The sequence below is a fragment of the Artemia franciscana genome, chromosome 11 (genome assembly GCF_032884065.1).
Source record: "Artemia franciscana chromosome 11, ASM3288406v1, whole genome shotgun sequence".
In the NCBI taxonomy this organism is placed as follows: domain Eukaryota; kingdom Metazoa; phylum Arthropoda; class Branchiopoda; order Anostraca; family Artemiidae; genus Artemia; species Artemia franciscana.
Window position 1 is genome coordinate 45,580,871 of NC_088873.1, and position 20,140 is coordinate 45,601,010.

The 20,140-nt window shown below is 32.8% G+C and overlaps 1 protein-coding gene across 2 annotated transcripts in view; it reads left to right on the forward strand.

Moving 5' to 3' along the window:
- LOC136033284 (LMBR1 domain-containing protein 2 homolog) overlaps positions 1-13,932 on the forward strand; it is a 67,076-nt gene extending 53,144 nt beyond the window's left edge. Inside the window, exons 10-11 of one of the 2 annotated variants that reach the window (XM_065714041.1) lie at positions 10,515-10,716; positions 12,535-13,056. In XM_065714041.1, the coding sequence (XP_065570113.1) occupies positions 10,515-10,716; positions 12,535-12,824 (492 nt within the window). In that variant the 3' untranslated portion in view covers positions 12,825-13,056. Of the gene's footprint in view, positions 1-10,514; positions 10,717-12,534 lie in introns of both variants that reach the window. The other variant, XM_065714042.1, reaches the window with a different exon arrangement.
- The last annotated feature ends 6,208 nt before the right edge of the window (positions 13,933-20,140 follow it).

A 20,140-nucleotide genomic window follows, 5' to 3' on the forward strand; every position in this document is an offset into this window, starting at 1 on the left:
TCATATACGGAGTAATTTCTGTTCGTTTTAAGTTTTATTGTCGCTCCTTACTTTCATTTCAAAAAACTTGTTTTTTTTATTTAGTTTCTGTAAGTTTTTGAATTAATGCATGTCTGATTTTGGCTCTCCGTACATAAATTATTAAAATGAAATTTGCATATTAATTCTTTTCTTGGCTAAATGGCTTTCTCTTAGTTTTGATCAGACGATTTTGAGAAATAAGGGGTGGGGAAGGAGGCCTAGTTGCCCTCCAATTTTTCGGTTACTTAAAAAGGCAACTAGATCTTTTAATTTTTAACGAACGTTTTTATTAGTAAAAAATATACGTAACTTAAGAATTAACTTACGTAACAAACTTTTATGAGGGGGTTGGTCCCCTCGTTAATACCTCGCTCTTCACACTAAATCTTGTTTTGTCCCAATTCTTTAAGAATGACCCCTGAATCAGAAAGGCCGTTGAATAAATAGTTGAAATGACTTAAAAAAATTTTAGCATAAAGAGCGAAGTATTTATCTCCTCCTAAATACCTCGCTCTTTATGCTAAAGTATTTTTAGAACCACTCATATGCGTAATGATCTCTGTTCGTTTTAAGTTTTAATGCTTCTCCTTACTTTCAATTGAAAAAACTTTTTCATGTTTATATTTTCATTGCTGTTTTTTTTAATAGTAATGCTAGAAAATTCTACGCCCTTTTCATTGAATTTCTCTTCCCCCATGAAATATTCCTCCAAGGAAAGATTCTCCCATATAGCCCCCTCCCCTGAACCACAAACCAAAAAAATCCCACTGATAACGTTGGTACACTTCCCAGTAACCATTACTGTATGTAAACATTGGTCAAAGTTTGTAACTTGCAGCCCCTCCCCCAGGGACTGTGGGGGGTAATTCATCCCCAAGACATAGTTATTATAGTTTTCGACTATGCGGAACAAAATGGCTATCTCAAAATTTTGATCCGTTGACTTTGGGAAAAAATGAGCGTGGGAGGGGGCCTAGATGCCCTCCAAGTTTTGGTCACTTAAAAAGGGCACTAGAACTTTTCATTTTCGTTATAATGAGCCCTCTTGCAACAATCTAGGACCACTTGGTCGATACGATGACCCCTGGAAAAAAAAAAACAAAAAAAAAAAAACAAACAAATGATCACTCACCCGTGATTTGTCTTCTGGCAAAAAATACTAAATTCCACATTTTTGTAGATTGGACCTCGAAATTTTTTCTAATGGGTTCTCTGATACGCTGAATGCGATGGTGTGATTTTCGTTAAGATCCTATGACTTTTAGGGGGTGTTACCCCTTATTTTCCAAAATAGGGCAAATTTTCTCAGGCTCGTAACTTTTGATGACAAAGACTAAATTTGATGAAACTTATATATTTAAAATCAGCATAAAAATCTGATTCTTTTGATATATCTTTTAGCATCGAAATTCCGTTTTTTAGAGTTTCGTTTTGCTATTGAGCCGGGTCGCTCCTTTTTACAGTTCGTTACCACGAACTGTTTGATATATTAGCTTGTCCGTCGTGCGTTGCTGCGTGCGTTGCCCGAAAGATCTCCTTCATTGGAGAATTGAGTCAATAAACCGAAAAGTACGATCAATAAACACGAATATTTTTCAAGCTTTATGCTTTCCACAATAGAGATAATCTCACACTGAATTAATTTGTTCTTTACCCTACGTTTACATAAAAAGCCTTATTTATTTATTTTCTTTACATATAGAAAGAGTCATAAGACATATGCAAATTAATATTCATTTTAACATGAAAAATTCCTCCCCCAGTGGAAAATCCCGTTGCAACATTTCCTGACAAAAAAAAAATATTAAAACAAACAAAAAACATAAAACAAACAAAACCAAAAAAAAAATATAAAAAAAAAATATACGTAAAACTCTTGCTTGAAGGTTTTAGGTGCTCAACAGCTTCTTAAAGGAGAAAAAAAAAGTTTTTTTAACTGAAAGTAAGGAGCGACATTAAAACTTAAAACGAACAGAAATTACCCCGTATATGATAGGGGCGGGTTCCTCCTTAACGCCCCGCTTTTTACGCTAAAGTTTGACACTTTCTCTCAAGACTAATTTTTAAAACAGTATTTGGTAAGTTTAATTCCCTAAACTAGCCGTTCTGAAGCCTTTTTTGTTATTATTATTATCATTGTTATTATATGGATCTTAGCGTCAAGAACTGGATTCTCTACCTTTGTGACTTCATAAGAAAATCCAAAAATAAGAATCAAAAGAAAAAATGACAAAGAAAAGGTCATTGAATACTAAATAATATTTAGCGTAAACACAGTATTACCCCACCCCCCTTCCTGTACGCCCTAAAAAAATTGTAGAATATTCAAAATTGTAATTGGAAAAGTTGTAAATAAAATGAAAATGATAAAATAAATAATAGTCTTCAAATTATCTTCAAATTATAATGAATAAAGGGGCTAATTTCCGTCTTTCTCATCATCTGAAACCATCGAGTGTTCTTGATGGCTTGGAAAATGATTTTGATTTATTTATTGATAAGTGGTGTAAGAAAGAGAATAAAAATAAAGAGAGTTTTCAAAGTTGGAAGAATTTAATTATTAGTAGAGTAAGAAATAAAATATATTCTAACTTAAAAAATAGTAACACTAAATCATTATTTTATAATGCGAAGATATAAACAAGCAATTGCTAATCTAAAGAATGAATTTGTAATTGTGCCAGTGGATAAAGCTAATAATAATTTTGCCATAATTTGTCAGAAGCTGTATTGTGATATCTTAAAAAGGGAGTTATGCACAACTAATGTTTATGAAAAGGTAAATATAGAGGATGAGAATTTAATTGAAAAGACTGAAGAAATACTTTTTAAAAATTTTAATATTAAAATAAATGACAATGATAAAAAGTTCCCTTTCCTATATTGGACTGTAAAATTTCATAAGAATCCCCCTAAACCACGGTTTATTGCTGGAGCAGCTAAATGTCCAACCCGCATTGCTGCTACTGACCTCTCTTTAATTTTAAAGGAAATTGTAAATAAACTTAAAACCTATTGTTCTGGTATTAAAAAATTTTCGAATTTTAATCCATATTGGAGTGTTAATAATTCACTGCAGGTGATAGATTCTTTAACAATGGTTTCAGCTAAAAGAATTGAGTCTTTCGATTTTGCGACAATGTATACTAATTTATCACTTAATTTAGTGTTTGATAATTTAAAAACTGTTATAAAGAAATCTTTCCTCTTATCTAGTAAAAGGTTCTTGAAAATAGACAGTTATAATAAAAAAGCCATATGGACAAACTGCTTTAGTACTACAGTTAACTTGAGATGTTACAGCTTGGATATGATTTTTGAGTTATTGGAATTTGTTTTATACAATACTTATATAAGATTTGGGGGTGATTTGTACAAGCAAATTATGGGAATTCCCATGGGGGGGAATGCCAGCCCATTTATAGCTGACTTGTTTTTAAGTCAACTAGAATATAAATATATGATGGATAAGAATAATCCAATTAATTTGAAACATGCTTTGTCAAATAATAAAAGATATTTAGATGATATTTTGGTCTTAAATTGTAAGGATTTCATTGATATTTCTAAAAATATATATCCATCAGAGCTTATTCTTGAGCCTAGTCATGGCGCTGGTCATGAAGATCATTTCTTAGATTTAAATATTAATATTTGTGATAATAATAAATTAAGTTTTAAAATGTATAATAAAACGGATGATTTTGATTTTGAAGTGATTAGTTTCCCATTCCCTGAAAGTAATATACACTCAAATATCACATATTCAGCGTTTTTCTCACAGTTACTTCGTTATGCAAGGATTTGTAGTAATTATATTGATTTTAAAAATAGATGTAAAATCTTAAGCCAAAAATTGATATCAAGAGGTTTTTCTGCAAATAATTTAACTTGGCAATTTAAAAAATTTAGTTTTCATTATAACGAACTTTTAAATAAATATCAAAAGAATTATCTAGAAATACTTAAAGAAATTTTTAACTAATTTCGGAGGTTCGAGAAATGTTGTCACAGCGCCATTTATTTTGAATTGTGTTTCTAATTGAGCAGATTTTTTAAAAAATTAGCCACATGGTAAAGATGAATTCTATAATTGTTTAGTTCATTCAGGTTTTTTGCAATGTGTTAATATTTGTGATTTGGTAAAATTTATAATATTTAGTTTACCTATTGTTGCTAAAGAGAGGGATATATTAACAAGATAAGCTTGTTTTGGTTTTACTTGGTTGTTTTACATTTGCTGTTTTTTTTTCATAGGCATGTATTTTGGGGGTGATACCTGACGCGGGGATGCCATGGATATTCTGTGGTAGCCACAACACTGTGCTGGGTAGAGAATTTAGAGTGGCGAAACCCTATATAGGCCAGTGTATTCTCCTGATGAGCCCTTATGTTGGGTGTTGCCTCTGAATTATTTGTCTATATTATTTTTTCTATTGTTCGGTAAATGACGACTTATACTTATTGACGACATGACTGCCTGTCCATGGATTATTCTTTATGGTTGATTGTGTGTGGCTATGCTGTTTGACCTATGTGATTGTATGGATGAGTAGGGTTAAGGCCTCATTCAAGTGCTGGTCTATATTAATCACTAATTTAGGAAAACAGTCTTCCTTTTCTCCTTCTGTCTCTCTTTTTTTTTTTTTTTTTTTTTTTTTTTTGTGTGTTTGTGCTGTAGCATTGGTGATTTCTCTTTTCATGATATTATTCCAGGTTGGATCCAGTGCTGGTGGAGAAAATTTTTTTAGTTTTCTCCCCGACAGACCTTTACCCTGATCCAGGTTTTTAACCTGATATTGTTAATTATTGGTGAGATGGCACTTATGCAAATTTCATGTTCTTTCATCTTTTTGTTTATGTATTTATTGACCTATTGACCTTGGCATGTTTTTTGGACTATGATTGTTGGATTTTGATTTGGATGTTGGTTTGTTTTGGATTTATTTTCAATAACTTTTTATGCAACAAAACACAAATATTAGCCTCGGAACTCGGAACGATTTTTTGAAAGTTAGTAAGTGTAAAAGTCGTTGTTTTCTTTGCCAAGATCATTTTGTCCCACGGACTTCTGTTAAAAGTACATTGTATAATAAAAATTTTGCATGCAAGTTACGTGGTAATGTTAATTGTAGAACAACCAATGTAATTTACCTATTAGAATGTAATAAATTCTGCCTACAATATGTGGGAGAAACAACTAATAATATATATAAAAGATTTTCTGGACACAAGACAACAGTTAATAATGAAAAAACTAATAACTATCTAGTTCAACATTGTAGTAATGGTAAATGTTCCATATCAGATATAACTGTCACAATTTTAGAAAATTTAGAATTAGAAAATTTAAATAAAGAAGAGAAGAATAATAGACTACGTAAACAGGAGGATTTCTGGATCCATACTCTTGGTACAGCTTATCCTTTTGGGCTAAATGATCGTGTAGCAAAATATGGTGACATGTCTCATGTTGTTGTTAAATGTATTGATGGTTTTATGGACCATCCTTCTTTTACTTGTCCTACTAAACGTAAAAAACGATCGAGAGGACATAGGAAAAATAATAGAAAAAATGAATTAGATGTACATATGCTTTCTATAGATCTATGCCAGCTACTTGAATATAGGGGTATGATTTCTGTAATAAAGTGTCTAAATAATTTATCCAAGAGGAATTTAATCAAACTTTTCTGGATTGTTAAGAATAATACAGCGCTTGATTATAATTTTAAAGTAATATGTGATACAATTTGCATTCTAACTAAAACAAAATTTATTTCAAAAAAGAAAAAGTTCGATAAGATTAGTAATAAGGATAACAGATTATATTTACCTATTAATTTTACTTGTAAGCAGATTGAAGATATTAATTTACCAGAAATTTTAAATCAGCGGCATGTGAAACAGGCCCTTCCTAGTAATTTAAATTATAATGATAGTCCAGTTTTAACTTATAAATTTTCAAAAACTATAGGGCAAATTATTTTTAATTATAATTTAATACTAAAAAAACTAGATAGCGATATAAATTGGAAACCGGTTTGTAATTGTAAGCAACTTGGCCCATTTGTAAATCCTACTTACAAACATGTTATAACAGGGGACTTGTCAATAATAAAGCAAGATGATCTTCAAATTATAATGAATAAAGGGGCTAATTTCCGTCTTTCTCATCATCTGAAACCATCGAGTGTTCTTGATGGCTTGGAAAATGATTTTGATTTATTTATTGATAAGTGGTGTAAGAAAGAGAATAAAAATAAAGAGAGTTTTCAAAGTTGGAAGAATTTAATTATTAGTAGAGTAAGAAATAAAATATATTCTAACTTAAAAAATAGTAACACTAAATCATTATTTTATAATGCGAAGATTAAACAAGCAATTGCTAATCTAAAGAATGAATTTGTAATTGTGCCAGTGGATAAAGCTAATAATAATTTTGCCATAATTTGTCAGAAGCTGTATTGTGATATCTTAAAAAGGGAGTTATGCACAACTAATGTTTATGAAAAGGTAAATATAGAGGATGAGAATTTAATTGAAAAGACTGAAGAAATACTTTTTAAAAATTTTAATATTAAAATAAATGACAATGATAAAAAGTTCCCTTTCCTATATTGGACTGTAAAATTTCATAAGAATCCCCCTAAACCACGGTTTATTGCTGGAGCAGCTAAATGTCCAACCCGCATTGCTGCTACTGACCTCTCTTTAATTTTAAAGGAAATTGTAAATAAACTTAAAACCTATTGTTCTGGTATTAAAAAATTTTCGAATTTTAATCCATATTGGAGTGTTAATAATTCACTGCAGGTGATAGATTCTTTAACAATGGTTTCAGCTAAAAGAATTGAGTCTTTCGATTTTGCGACAATGTATACTAATTTATCACTTAATTTAGTGTTTGATAATTTAAAAACTGTTATAAAGAAATCTTTCCTCTTATCTAGTAAAAGGTTCTTGAAAATAGACAGTTATAATAAAAAAGCCATATGGACAAACTGCTTTACTACTACAGTTAACTTGAGATGTTACAGCTTGGATATGATTTTTGAGTTATTGGAATTTGTTTTATACAATACTTATATAAGATTTGGGGGTGATTTGTACAAGCAAATTATGGGAATTCCCATGGGGGGGAATGCCAGCCCATTTATAGCTGACTTGTTTTTAAGTCAACTAGAATATAAATATATGATGGATAAGAATAATCCAATTAATTTAAAACATGCTTTGTCAAATAATAAAAGATATTTAGATGATATTTTGGTCTTAAATTGTAAGGATTTCATTGATATTTCTAAAAATATATATCCATCAGAGCTTATTCTTGAGCCTAGTCATGGCGCTGGTCATGAAGATCATTTCTTAGATTTAAATATTAATATTTGTGATAATAATAAATTAAGTTTTAAAATGTATAATAAAACGGATGATTTTGATTTTGAAGTGATTAGTTTCCCATTCCCTGAAAGTAATATACACTCAAATATCACATATTCAGCGTTTTTCTCACAGTTACTTCGTTATGCAAGGATTTGTAGTAATTATATTGATTTTAAAAATAGATGTAAAATCTTAAGCCAAAAATTGATATCAAGAGGTTTTTCTGCAAATAATTTAACTTGGCAATTTAAAAAATTTAGTTTTCATTATAACGAACTTTTAAATAAATATCAAAAGAATTATCTAGAAATACTTAAAGAAATTTTTAACTAATTTTGGAGGTTCGAGAAATGTTGTCACAGCGCCATTTATTTTGAATTGTGTTTCTAATTGAGCAGATTTTTTAAAAAATTAGCCACATGGTAAAGATGAATTCTATAATTGTTTAGTTCATTCAGGTTTTTTGCAATGTGTTAATATTTGTGATTTGGTAAAATTTATAATATTTAGTTTACCTATTGTTGCTAAAGAGAGGGATATATTAACAAGATAAGCTTGTTTTGGTTTTACTTGGTTGTTTTACATTTGCTGTTTTTTTTTCATAGGCATGTATTTTGGGGGTGATACCTGACGTAGGGATGCCATGGATATTCTGTGGTAGCCACAACACTGTGCTGGGTAGAGAATTTAGAGTGGCGAAACCCTATATAGGCCAGTGTATTCTCCTGATGAGCCCTTATGTTGGGTGTTGCCTCTGAATTATTTGTCTATATTATTTTTTCTATTGTTCGGTAAATGACGACTTATACTTATTGACGACATGACTGCCTGTCCATGGATTATTCTTTATGGTTGATTGTGTGTGGCTATGCTGTTTGACCTATGTGATTGTATGGATGAGTAGGGTTAAGGCCTCATTCAAGTGCTGGTCTATATTAATCACTAATTTAGGAAAACAGTCTTCCTTTTCTCCTTCTGTCTCTTTTTTTTTTTTTTTTTTTTTTTTTTTTTTTTTTTTTGTGTTTGTGCTGTAGCATTGGTGATTTCTCTTTTCATGATATATATATATATATATATATATATATATATATATATATATATATATATATATACTACTGCTACTACTAACAACTCACCGCAGCACCAAGCCGCCTGAGGCCAACACAGCTACGCACGCTCCTCCTCTATCCCAATCTATTCAAAGCCTCCCTCTTTGCACCCTCCCGGGAAGTTCCCATTTCCTTTAAATCTTTCTTTATGACATCCTCCCACCCCAGACGAAGGCGACCTGCTTTCCGTTTAGCCCTATACGGTTGGCAAGAAAGGACAATCTTTTGTAATCTGTCATCCTTCGTCCTCAGAACGTGCCCTAGCCATCTCAGCCTTTCTTTCATTATAACCCTAGAAACCGGGATTGAACTATATTTTTAGCCTATAATTTCAAATATGGTTAGTCAGCTGGGTACCCAGAACAGTCTGCAGGCAATTTCTCTGAAAAACATCTAGTAAATCTTCATCTGCTTTTTGGAAAGACAGTCCCAAGCCTATTACATCCGACTCATTATATATTTATGCGTACAAATATTATGCTACTACGGGGAGGCAACCCATAGTAGATAAATTAGCTAGGGAAAGACCTTTCAGCCCGAAAACGCCCGTCAAAACAGACCAAGCCCAGAAGAGTTATCCGTTAATTAGAATCCCGTGCGAATGCTGTGTTGTTTATTAGGATATAATTTTCTCGAGGGGCGCCACTCCTCAAGGGGGAATAGAGTTGACCGCAAGGTCCCCAGTTTTGCAGGTATCCCGAAAGGGTTGAACAGTCCTTTGCAGAGGCCGTCGCCCATAGATCTGATCTGACGCCCTGCCGCAGTTGTCCTCCTACAGAGGATCCTCCCACGATGGTGTTCTGCGTCACCATGCAATTTAACCCATTACTGAGAGAAGGTTTGTTACTCATTGGACGTTTGGGCACGGCAATGGGCTCTGTTGAGTGTGCATTTGAGGGCCTTCTTCCTCCTCCGCCTGTATTTATGGCCACGGGTGAGGGTGCCCCACTTTGTATTATGAACCCCCAGGGACAAGGTCCCCCCTTGGTCCGCGCCTCCTATGGAAGTACCCTACATATCTGTAAAGCGTTCCCCTATCGCCACCTGGGGATACGCTGAGTGGCGTAGGAGAGGCCCCTAAAGAGCAGTAAACTCATAAAGCTTTTTTTTTGGGGGGGGAATAAAATTTTGGAGGGTAAGTATCTTAAATTGTGTCTGGAAAAATCTTATGTGATGAATTCCTTTACGTTATGTGGTGGCAAAATTACATGTGAAAGAATGGGCTGTTAAAAATGACTAAAGTGAATTGACAAAATACCCATAGAATGGGAACCTGATGAAAAAACAAAATTAGAGAAAGAGGCAATTTCAACACTGGTATATCAATAAAATGACACAACACAGGCGACCAGCAACTTTATAATGCACACGTGCGCTTAAAATCCATTAAGTATCCATTTGAATAATTCACAATGGACCAAAACTGCGCTCAATCTAATTGTTAACCTTCGATAGAACAATTTGTCGAATGTATTGGCAAGGTTAAGGAGGATCCATAGGTATATATATAGTAGTAATAGTAGTAGAACAATTTTATTAGAAATAAACATTTCTTAATCAATAGCACAATAAAAGCGAAGCTTGTGAGGCTGTGCTAAACTCACGGAAAATAAAGAGAGAATATGTAGGATGAGACCATATACTGAAACCAACAACAATAAAAAATACATAAACAATACATTACCTTGCGTGACCCCAAGACAACAAAAAATAACAAACAAAAAAATACATTGATATTACAAATGAATAACCTATGGAAAATATATATTATTCAATCTGTTTCAAAAGTATACCTACCGAGCAACTCCACACGTAAATCAGACTTAAACTGGCCAAAGCTACCTATTTCCTTGATATCTATACTCAGTTTATTCCAAAGTTTTGAGGCTCTGTAAATAAGTGAAAAAGAAGACCTACATGAAACTAATCAAGGAACCTCAGGATTACCTCGTATCCGAGTAACGTGAATGACCGCCTTTATTTTCTCCCTTTTAGATTATGGGACATATGGATGTTTTGCCTCTACTAGCTGACGGCTTTTACATATATTTTCCTATGGCTATAACCGCGCTATGTGCTGCCACCTATTTTAGCCTTGGGGCAAAGATTCTGAATATTATTGGCTTTCAGCAGTTTGTTGGTGATGAAAATATCACTAGTGACTTGGTTGAAGAAGGGCAGGAATTGATAAAAAGAGGTGAGCTGTGAGATATTTTTTTTTCGCATTTTTTGCTTATAATGAACATTCTTCAATATAATCGAAATTTGTTTCGTTTTTTGGCAGTTTCAGTTATTAGTTGTTTTTTGTTTTTTTTGGTAGCTTTAAGATTGAAGTCAGTATTTAGGTATAACACCTTTTAAGTTTCAAAAATTGTTAAAATGTTTGTTAAATGTATATTCAGAATATACATTATCGTTATAAAAATCCGATTCTTTTAATATATGTATTGGTATCAATTTCTATCTTTTAGAGTTTTGGTTACTACTGAGCCGGGCCGCTCCTTATATATATATATATATATATATATATATATATATATATATATATATATATATATATATATATATAAATATATATATATATATATATATATATATATATATATATATATATATATATATATATATATAATCTTGAAAACAGCGCACATGCCTAGTGACATACTTAAGCGCTGCAAGTCAAACATAAAGGAAAACGAATGCCACCTTACCCAACTTCTCAAAGAAAAACAACAGAAATGAAATGTTCCTACGCAGGTTTAAATTACAAATAATTTTTTAGCAACTCCTGAGACAATCGACAATCGTTTATTAGAATGCTCCCTAATTTTAGTTGGAATTGAATTCCAGACTTTTGGTCCAGTATGACGAACGCTGAAACAAGCTCTCAATGTACGACGAATTACATTATAAATCACACCTATGAGTTGTTGGGTATTATGATAACGAGATTTAGTTGGAAACATCCCAGAAAAATTCAAAGGAAACATAACGTACAAACAGTCATGGCAGATATTAGAAATAGAAATAAAATGTAGTTGTCCAAAGGAAAAATTCCGCTAGTCCCGTAAAGATGTTTAACTGACAAACAGTAATCAATATTAAAAAGAAAAGACATACGATGCATGTTGTTTTTTACGTCATGCGGTTGCATGACATTCTAAACTGTTAAAAAATAACATAAATGTCAACAGAGAACGAATTGAATGTTGTACATTAAAATGAATAATTAAATTACATTATTTAATTATAATTTAATGTACATTAGATTGAATCGAATGTCGACATAAAATATATGTCGAGTACAGAAAATCTCTATTATGTCGACATATTTTATAAAACGGAGGAGGCACTTATATAACTGGATCTCGAAAGACTGAGGAGGCTTTATTAGATGTTTTCCTGTGGAACTGTCTATGGGTACCCGGCTGACTGAACATATTCTAAACAGGTGTAAAAAACCGTGATTTTATCCCGCTTTCTATGGCTACAATGAGAGAAAGGTTGAGGTGGCTCGGACACGTTCTGCGAATGAAGAATGACAGATTGCCAAAGATCCTCCTTATTGGCCAAGGCCAAACGTAAAGCAGGTTGTCTCCGAATGGTGTGGGAGGAGGTCGTAAGCAAGGACTTAAATGCAATGGGAACTTCTTTTGAGAGTGTAATCAGGGAGGCTTTGAAAATGTTGGTGTACGAGGAGTGTGCTTAGCTTTGTTGGTACCAGGCAGCTTGGTGTTCTAGTTAGTTATTAGTAGTAGTAGTAAATGTGGATAATGTTACATATAGATTAGAAGCTGAATTATATTTCCTGTGGGTAGAATGTACATGATTAACAATCTCAAGATTTGAATACATGCGTTTTTGGTTGATTCTACGGTTCAATTCCAGATCCACATCCTCTCTTTTCCATCCCCTTGCAATCTTTTAGTTACAAATATAAATTAAATAAAAACGCAAACTTGATTTTTACCACCTTTATTTAAATATAATGATTTTAATTGGCAGATATTTTTAGAGCGACGTAAGCTTGACACACCATCTGAGCGTCAGCCAAGTACTTCAATGCGTCGTATAGAAAGTTTGTCGAGCCGTTATCGTGATTCCCCTGTTCCTGTTACAGAAGAAGAATCCGATCCTTTGCGGCAAAGTCTTCTTAGGCCTGATCCCGAGGCGACGGTGGAAGATGAAGATAAATTACTTGAAAGAATGTTTTTAGGAGATAGATCAGTTTCGTACTCAAGTACAGATCTCAAAACTAGCAGTCGAACGACTAAGAATAGATTCAATTTATTTGACGATGTATAAGGTTCTGTTTGTATTTATTTTGCGGATTAGTTTTTCTGACAGCAACGTGCCATGAATAATGTCCTGAAAGATGACAGTATATTTGCACCGTCGACATCTATTTTTATTCGTGAATGGAAAGGACAAATGGCACCATTTTTTAGGCCACATTATACATGTTATTTATTCTTTATGTACGATACCATTCACACAACGCCCCTGGTTTATTTACATATCTGGGTTGATATATGCTATTTTCTATCTATATTTCTCATCATGCCATCTATATTTACCTATACTTCCGAATGGATGTGATAGGTGATATTGTTTTTACGCTTTCTTATTATCTTTAAATGCTGTTTACAGTCTTTGCTCAATAGCACGTCCCTGATTTTTGTTTGTACTAGAGTGAATGTATGTTATTTGTCCGACAATGTGTTATATCTTCTATTTAATTTTCTTGTTTTGTTTTGGCCCATTTATGTTTGCGATGTGACACAGGTCATATAAACTAAGAGGTTCCTTGAGTCTTTGAGATTTCTTACAAAACATTCCGCCACTTTTATTTGCGGTCTGGGTTCATTTTGCCCTTTAGAAGTGGGGTAAGTGACTAAAGGTAAGGGATAAGTGTTATTTGCTTGAAAGTGAAATCTAGGGCGAAATATGGACGGAATTACCGTATTAAAACGAGGTTCCAGTCACAAAGGCCCATTAGCTCCAAAGGTTGTCTAAACACTGGACTAAACACTATCACTAAACACTGGATAACACTGCTTAAAATAATTAGCGATTCTGAAATATTAATAATAATTTATTCCTCACGCCTCTCAGTACAAAATTTCCACATAATCGATTGCCATTTAAAGTCGTCCTACGCTGAAAGTCTCGAGTTAGTTAAGCTCGACTTACTTAGTTAAACTAAGTAAAGTTAATAAATCAAGAATTAAAGTATTTAAACTATCTAGTTTTGATAGGTAAATAAAATGTTTACCTATGGTATATTTTCGATACAAATTTTACAAAGCTATGACACTCTTGGTGGAGAGGAGAATAAAATCGAGAATAAATGGATAAAATCCTCGGGATGTAGAGACGCTTCAAATAATAATGAAGCGAATTAAATTGAATTAAATTAAAATTAAATTAATTAAATTAAATTGTGATGTATCAAAATCCAGGACCGAAAGTAGATTTTTGTGTAGCATGGTGAATGTTACATCCGCGATATAAAATATATTATCTGTTCTATACAAGGGGGAGATAAATAAAATTTGTATTTATTGTATTGTTCATTTGTTGTATAGTTATTAATATTATTATTATATATAAATCATTTATTTTTTTACAATTATAAATCTTTTCTCCCAATTTAGTTTAATAAATTTATAATATTTATTAAAATGTATTACGGAAGTATACCGTGAAATAGATAAATATATTTTGGATTTCTCAGTCGTTATTAAAGAATAGTCGTTTGAGTAAGAAATTTTTTGATTTCAGACATAATTCTCGTGTCAAAAGCCGAAAAAGCTGGCTATTTCTGCCTTTTAGAAAAGGAAGTAAAACACACTTTGAAAAAAAAATGAGACTATTATTTTGAGACCCAAGTAAAATAATAATAATAAAAATAGCAATAATACAACAATGATATAATAACAATAATACACAAGAGCCTACAAAGAAGGTGGCAAAATATGAAACAACAATCGACAAAACTTAATGTCAAACACATAAATACGATCCATCATCAGATGATCCATCATCAGCCTACATAAAAAGAGCTCTATAGCTCAGTCCGAGTCTTAGGAATTTCCCGACTGCAGCCTACATAAAAAGAGCTCTATGGTTCAATCCGAGTCTTAGGAATTTCCCGACTTCTCTTATAATTTTTTTTCTTTTGTGTACACCAAGCCTAAATTTTATTTTAATTATCGCACGTGATTGGTATGTTGCTTTATAAAGCGTCTTGCCTCATGAATTAATGTACTTTTTAGATTCCGAAATACGATCCATCATAAGCCTAATTTTTAGATTCCGAAGTACGATCCATCATAAGCCTAATTTTTAGATTCCGAAATACGATCCATCATCAACCTACATAAAAAGAGCTCTATGGTTCAGTCCCAGTCTTAGGAATTTCCCGACTTCCAGACCTCATGAATTAATGTAATTTTTATGTTCCGAAATACGATCCATCATCTTAGGAGTCTTAGGAATTTCTCCAAATTCACTCTTTTTCATTATTCTTCTCCAATTGTTTTATCAGTAAAGCTAAAAAGTCAGTTTAGAAATTTTCTCCGTTTTTTGTTTTATGGCCTTGGTTAGATTAGCCTTTAAACAGCATATGTGGAAGTCAATGCAAAGTGTGTAAGTCAATAAATTGGTTTATTCATCACTGTAATCATGACAGATTTACAGTGAAAAACTGAATCATTGAAAAAATGTACTAATTTTTACTTTTTTTTATTTTTCTGGTTGAATATGACAACACTGGATTCAAGTTACTTCCCGAAAAGCTTCATAGTTTTGAAACGACGTAAGAAAGATGCAAGGGGGAAGGGGGAAATGTTTTTGTAGATGTCCTTCGTATTTTAAGCAGGTATTTCTTCACTAAATTTCTAGATGATGCCATAGTTATGATCTATTATCCATATTTACTTATCTATGACCTATATTTTTCATCGATAGTGCTATATTTTATCTATTCATCTATTCGAATCCGATGATACGAGTAATTTAAATTATCTGTTGGCTTACGAATGAGCCAGGTCCAGTCTATCTTTTATCACTGTTTTTAGCGGTTTTAATATAATTTCTTTTTCTTTCTCCTTTTTTTTAAATCCATATATATGAGCTATTTCTGGATGAGCTATTTCTATACGAATGAGCCAGGTCCAGTCTATCTTTTATCACTGTTTTTAGCGGTTTTAATATAATTTCTTTTTCTTTCTCCTTTTTTTTTAATCCGTATATATGAGCTATTTGGGCTATTTCTATACGAATGAGCCAGGTCCAGTTCATCTTTTATCACTGCTTTTAGAGGTTTTAATGTAATTTCTTTTTCTTTCTCCTTTTTTTAATCCGTATATATGAGCTATTTGGGCTATTTCTATACGAATGAGCCAGGTCCAGTCCATCTTTTATCACTGTTTTTAGAGGTTTTAATATCATTTCTTTTTCTCCCTTTTTTTTCAGTCCATATATATGAGCTATTTCTGATTTTCAAAAAGATATGATGAGCAACCTTTTTCACTCTTCTTCATTTTCTTCTTCTCGCCAAATACTGTTTAAGTCTTGCCATCTGAATCTTGATTTTCCGTACATTTAGATTTATTTCACAGATAGATGATATTTTTAAATATCTTGGCTGTGATTTTTCCCTGTCATTGACTCTCCCTAAAAATTTTGATGGTCTACCTTCAAATATACGGAAGGGTTTTTTTTTATTGTTTACTGTATTCTCTAACTTAAATAAAATAAAAACAAAAAAGTACGAAAAACACGCCTCTCAATTTTTTTTTTTCATTGCTCCTGTGGATCCGTTTCTCTACTTGACGCGCATTTCATTTTGACTTTTTGTATGCTCATTTTATTTTATTCTTTAATAGAAATTTAATATAATTAAAACGAGTGTGCTCTAAAATCACATCTCTCAAACATTATTTTTGTTTCCTCGCTCCTGTGGATTTGTTTGACTTTATTTATGCTAGATTTTATTAGTGCCTGCTTTTGAAAATTCTTGTATTTAGTGTCTCAAGAATAAGCCTAATATGAATGTCACTTTTCGTGCAATGGTCTTGCTGGAAAGTAGAGCTTTATAAGAATTGAAAATTTCTCATTTTTTTTGGAATATTTCCAAATTGTGACAATTTTTCAAATTGCATTTGAGTTTAACCCCCACTGTGTACAGCCCTGCACGAAGGGGTTCATTCATTCATCTTCGACTTCTCTTATGATTTTTTTTTCTTTTGTGTACACTAAATTTTTTAGCCTAAAATCTTTGTGTAGCCTAAATTCTATTTTGATTATTGCACGTGATTGGTATGTTGCTTTATAAAACGTCTTCGCTCATAAATTAATGTAATTTTTAGATTCCGAAAAATTTGCCTTTTTTCTTTTTTTTTTTTTAGTTTGGTTACTAGTCCTAAAGTGCAAAACTGTTGTTTAAGTTTTTATTGATTAAATTTTCGAGGTAAAATATAAGTAATTTTCAATGAATTTGGGAAGTTGTTGTTGGCACGTAACGCTGCTTCGTTCAAATGAATTAAAGGACCAGTGAAAATTAAGTCTGATTATTTTAATTACTTATGTTGAAACATACACAACCCTAAATATCTTGAATAATTAGAGAAGTTAGGGATTGAATTTTTAATGAGAAACACCTCCTTATGAAGTTTTTGGCAGAGTGGGTGCCAAATTTGAAAAAAAAACGTGGGTGAAAAATAGCCAAAAACATAGGCATCAAACAGCTTAAGAAGACTGAACTTTCTTCAAAGCTGTAGTTATCTTTGGAAACAAAAAATTGTTAATATTTAAATTTTTACAGATGGAAATCATAATCTACTAATTATTTTTGCTTTTTTTCACGGTACAAAGTGGCGAAACTGACGGAGGTGTGTTGCCATTCTAGAAAAATTCCTAATTTCGAAGCAACAAAAAGAAAATTTCTGAACTTTATGCTCCCTGGGTAAATTTTTGGTAAGTTGCTTTTCTGCAGTCCTACCGTTTTAATGCTTCAACGTTCGACGACAATTTTCCTGTCATTCGATAGCTGAGGTTCAGCTTTATCCATCTACCGAAATACATACGGTAAATTCGCTTTGCATGGTTTTTAGACTGAAAATTTTTTGAAAATTGTTCAGAAACCTTTGAAAGGGGGAAATTTTCCAAATGTATATTTAAGTTTTGACAATTCTGTAAGGAAAAGTACAAATTGCTAGGTAGATATGAAGCTTATGAAGTCAGTGGTACGAGTCCATTGTTTCAAGGTGCGCCTATAGGGTTATAGGGATATTGTGTCTTTCACTAGGAACATTGGCTTTAACTTTCACCTCAACTCTCCCAGCTACAGTATTATGTTATTTGCCAAAGACCTGATTTCAGAGGTATTTTGAGGGCCATGGGTTTTTGCCTTTCGATCGCCATTTTGGTCGAATTATAGTGTTTAATATTTAAGTAGAGTCGATACTGCTATGGGTTTGAACCAGGAGCTACAGGCCATTAGTGACTTGGTGTATCCATCATATATGAAAGTATTTTTTTGAAGATGAAGGCCTTTTGCTATCTTGGAAACTAGCCTAGGTGAATCAAATTTTTGTGATGATCAAGAGCTCTCAATAATACCCTTGGAATGTCATGTGAAGTATCCACCTCCGTTGCTTCCCCTCCTAAAGGGTATTGACTTGGGGGAGGGGGCCAAGGGAGTCGATTTTCCCAAATCAAGTGAAAATGGAAAATGAGTGGTATAATGAACCATTTTAGTATTTGTATGATTTTTTTCAAGTAATTTTTTAATTACTAAATATAATTTTCCCGCCTTTTTTTCATGATGCAATAAATAGATTTCATGATTCAAATAATTTTTCCGCGATTCAAATGAATTTGAACTCGCTGGCTAGCAAGACAAAGGGTAAAGGTGTTAAGTATTGAAATTACGGAAATTCAGCTGACGGAAAAAAAGACCCAAACACAGCAACAAAAATCAAGTAAAACTATCAAGACTTCGTTTGCCTTCATTGTATAGCCCAAAGATTGCTAGTTCTAAATTGAGCAGGCGATGAACGATAGCGATAGTGTTGATGAATGACTCGTTTGAACGGGAATGAACGAAAGGAGCAGCGTTGCCAACGCGGTAAAATTTTCCGGTACATTTTAGTTTTGCTTGCTCCTTTCTGACTTGGAAACCTGTTCTAGTTTTAGTTTATAAAAATCTTCTTCTTGTTACGGCAAATTTTTAGCCAGCTATTCAGATGGTAAAAATTAATTTCTTGCGGTGCAATTTGAGTAGGAAAACTGGTAAAATTTATTTCAAAGTCTTGGCAACGCTGTAGAGGAATTGAACGTTTATCTCATTGTATCAAACAGTTCGTGGTAACGAACTGTAGTAAGGAGCGATCCGGCTCAATAGTAACCAAAACTCTAAAAAATGGAATTTTGATATCAATAGCTACATCAAAAGAATCGCATTTTAATGCTGATTTTAAATATATAAGTTTCATCAAGTTTAGTCTTAGCCATCAAAAGTTACGAGCCTGAGAAAATTTGCCTTATTTAGGAAAATAGGGGGAAACACCCCCTAAAAGTCGTAGGATCTTAACGAAAATGACACCATCAGATTCAGCGTATCAGAGAACCCTACTGTAAAAGTTTCAAGCTCCTATCTACAAAAATGTGGAATTTTGCATTTTTTACCCGAAGACAAATCACGGGTGCGTGTTTATTTTTTTTTTTTTTTTTTTTTTGTTTTTTTTTCCCCAGGGGTCATCGTATCGACCAAGTGGTCCTAGAATGTCGCAAGAGGGCTCATTCTAACGGAAATGAAAAGTTCTAGTGCCCTTTTTAAGTGACCAAAAAAATTTGAGGGCATCTAGGCCCCCTACCACGCTCATTTTTTCCCAAAGTCAACGGATCAAAATTTTGAGATAGCCATTTTGTTTAGCATAGTCGAAAATCATAATAAGTATGTTTTTGGGGATGACTTGCTCCCCCACAGCCCCTGGGGGAGGGGTTGCAAGTTACAAACTTCAACCAGTGTTTACATATAATAATGGTTATTGGAAAGTGTACAGACGTTTTCAGGGGGATTTTTTTGGTTTTGGGGGTAGGGTTGAGGGAGGGGGCTATGTGGGAGGATCTTTCCTTGGAGAAATATGCCATGGGGGAAAAAATTCAATGAAAAGGGCGCAGGACGAATCTGGTCACGTTAGAAAAAAACGTCAAATTAAGAGCTTAATATACAATGCTGGGTGTTCGGAGCCTCTCTATTATGGAGTATAATTTGAAAATAACACAACTATACGAGCGATAAAACATATATACCACAACCATAACTCAACTAACGAAAGAACTGCTAAGAGATAACACAACTATAAAGCGAAAACAGGTGAAAACTAACGGGAAAATAAACGAACTAAGAGGTGGAAGGGGCCCAGAGAAAAAATATAATCCTTTTTCAATTTTGAGCCTAACTTCCGCAAAGGAGTAATAATGTCAGAAGCCCCGAAATACCGAATTATTTTCTATTCAAACAGTTCGTGGTAAGGAACTGTAGTAAGGGGCGACCCGGCTCAATAGTAAACGAAACTCTAAAAAACGGAATTTTGATGCTAAAAGATACA